The sequence below is a fragment of the Prinia subflava genome, chromosome 16 (genome assembly GCF_021018805.1).
Source record: "Prinia subflava isolate CZ2003 ecotype Zambia chromosome 16, Cam_Psub_1.2, whole genome shotgun sequence".
Lineage (NCBI taxonomy): Eukaryota > Metazoa > Chordata > Aves > Passeriformes > Cisticolidae > Prinia > Prinia subflava.
This window is the reverse complement of record NC_086262.1, coordinates 2,921,962-2,923,731: the sequence shown is the minus strand read 5'-3', so window position 1 is coordinate 2,923,731 and position 1,770 is coordinate 2,921,962. Positions and strand designations below refer to the sequence as shown.

The following is a 1,770-nucleotide window of genomic DNA, read 5'->3' as shown; positions in this document are numbered from 1 at the left end:
TCCCTGCGGGGAGCTCCGCGGCTCTCCGCGGCCCCGCCGCTGTCCCGGCTGCGGCAGCGCGGTGCCGGCGGCGCCGCCGCGGCTCGGTGCGCGGGGCGCGCAGCTGCAGTACCCGCGGCGGCCGCTCGGGGGCGCGGCGCTGCCGCCGTGCTCGCCGGGGCGGCCGGCGGCGGGGGCCGCTCTCTGCCGCCTTCCCGCGCCCTCTCCTCGCTCCGGCAGATCTCGCGAGAGCGCGGCCGGCTGGTGGCCGCGGGGGCTGTTGCAGCAGCGGCGGCGGCGGCGGCGGCGGCGGGAGGAGGAGGCGGCGGCGGCGGCGGCGGCCGGGGGCGGCCGAGGAGGCGGCGGCGGCGGCGGAGGAGGCGGCGGCGGCGCGGGGGCGGCCGCGCCGGGGCGAGCAGCGGCGGGCGAGGCCCGAGCGGCGGCGGCGGCGGAGCGGCGGCGGCATCATGGCGGACAGAGACAGCGGCAGCGAGCAGGGCGGCGGCGGCGGGGGCGCGGCGGGCGCCGGGGGGCCGGGCGCGGGCGGCGGCGGCCCGGGCGGCGGCGGCGGCGGCGGCGGGGGCCCGGGCGGCGGGCTGCAGCACGAGACGCAGGAGCTGGCCTCCAAGCGGGTGGACATCCAGAACAAGCGCTTCTACCTGGACGTGAAGCAGAACGCCAAGGGCCGCTTCCTCAAGATCGCCGAGGTGGGCGCGGGCGGCAACAAGAGCCGCCTGACCCTCTCCATGTCGGTGGCCGTCGAGTTCCGCGACTACCTGGGCGACTTCATCGAGCACTACGCGCAGCTGGGGCCCAGCCAGCCCCCCGAGCTGGCGCAGGCGGCCGACGAGCCCCGGCGGGCGCTGAAGAGCGAGTTCCTGGTGCGGGAGAACCGCAAGTACTACATGGATCTGAAGGAGAACCAGCGCGGGCGCTTCCTGCGCGTCCGCCAGACCGTGAACCGCGGCCCGGGGCTGGGCTCCACGCAGGGCCAGACCATCGCGCTGCCCGCGCAGGGCCTCATCGAGTTCCGCGACGCCCTGGCCAAGCTCATCGACGACTACGGCGTGGAGGAGGAGCCGGCCGAGCTGCCCGAGGGCACCTCCTTGACTGTGGACAACAAGCGTTTCTTCTTCGACGTGGGTTCCAACAAGTACGGCGTGTTCATGCGGGTGAGCGAGGTGAAGCCCACCTACCGCAACTCCATCACCGTCCCCTACAAGGTCTGGGCCAAGTTCGGCCACACCTTCTGCAAGTACTCGGACGAGATGAAGAAGATCCAGGAGAAGCAGCGGGACAAGCGCGCCGCCGCCGCCGCCGCCCCCGCCGCGGGCGCCGAGCCGCCCCCCGAGGCCGAGGCGGCCGCCGCCGGGCCGCCCGGCGCGCTGCTGCAGGCCGAGGAGCCCGAGGAGGACTGACCGCCCGCCCCCCGGGACGCGGACTGGCCCCGCCGCCGGCGGGAGGGCGGGCGGGCGGCGGGGCGCGGGGGCGGCGGCCCGGAGCCCCCCCTCCGCCCGGAGCCCCCCCGGCCGCGCCGCCCGCCCGGCGCCCCCCCCGCCGCCCGGCAGCAGCAGCGCCTCAGACCCGCCACCCATCGCTGGATGTTCCTCCACTTTACCCACCGTATCAAACAGTAAGCAGCTGCTAAAACAAAAACAAAAACAAAAAAAACGAAACGAAACGAAACTTAAAAAAAAAAAAAAAAAAAAAAAACCACACAGAAAAAAAAAAGAGTCAAAAAAAAAAGTAATAACATTATATATGAACTGTGTTTCCTACTTGATTAAAAAT

The 1,770-nt window shown here is 72.8% G+C and overlaps 1 protein-coding gene across 1 annotated transcript; it reads left to right on the top strand.

Moving 5' to 3' along the window:
* The first annotated feature begins 350 nt into the window (after positions 1-350).
* Positions 351-1,466, top strand: PURA (purine rich element binding protein A). The gene has a single exon (XM_063413683.1). The coding sequence runs from the start codon at positions 447-449 to the stop codon at positions 1,395-1,397; it is 951 nt and encodes a 316-aa protein (XP_063269753.1). The 5' UTR covers positions 351-446; the 3' UTR covers positions 1,398-1,466.
* Positions 1,467-1,770: the final 304 nt, after the last annotated feature.

Coding starts and splice junctions, on each gene's coding strand:
- PURA (XM_063413683.1), top strand. CDS start 447: ATGGCGGACAGAGACAGCGGCAGCGAGCAGGGCGGCGGCGGCGGGGGC.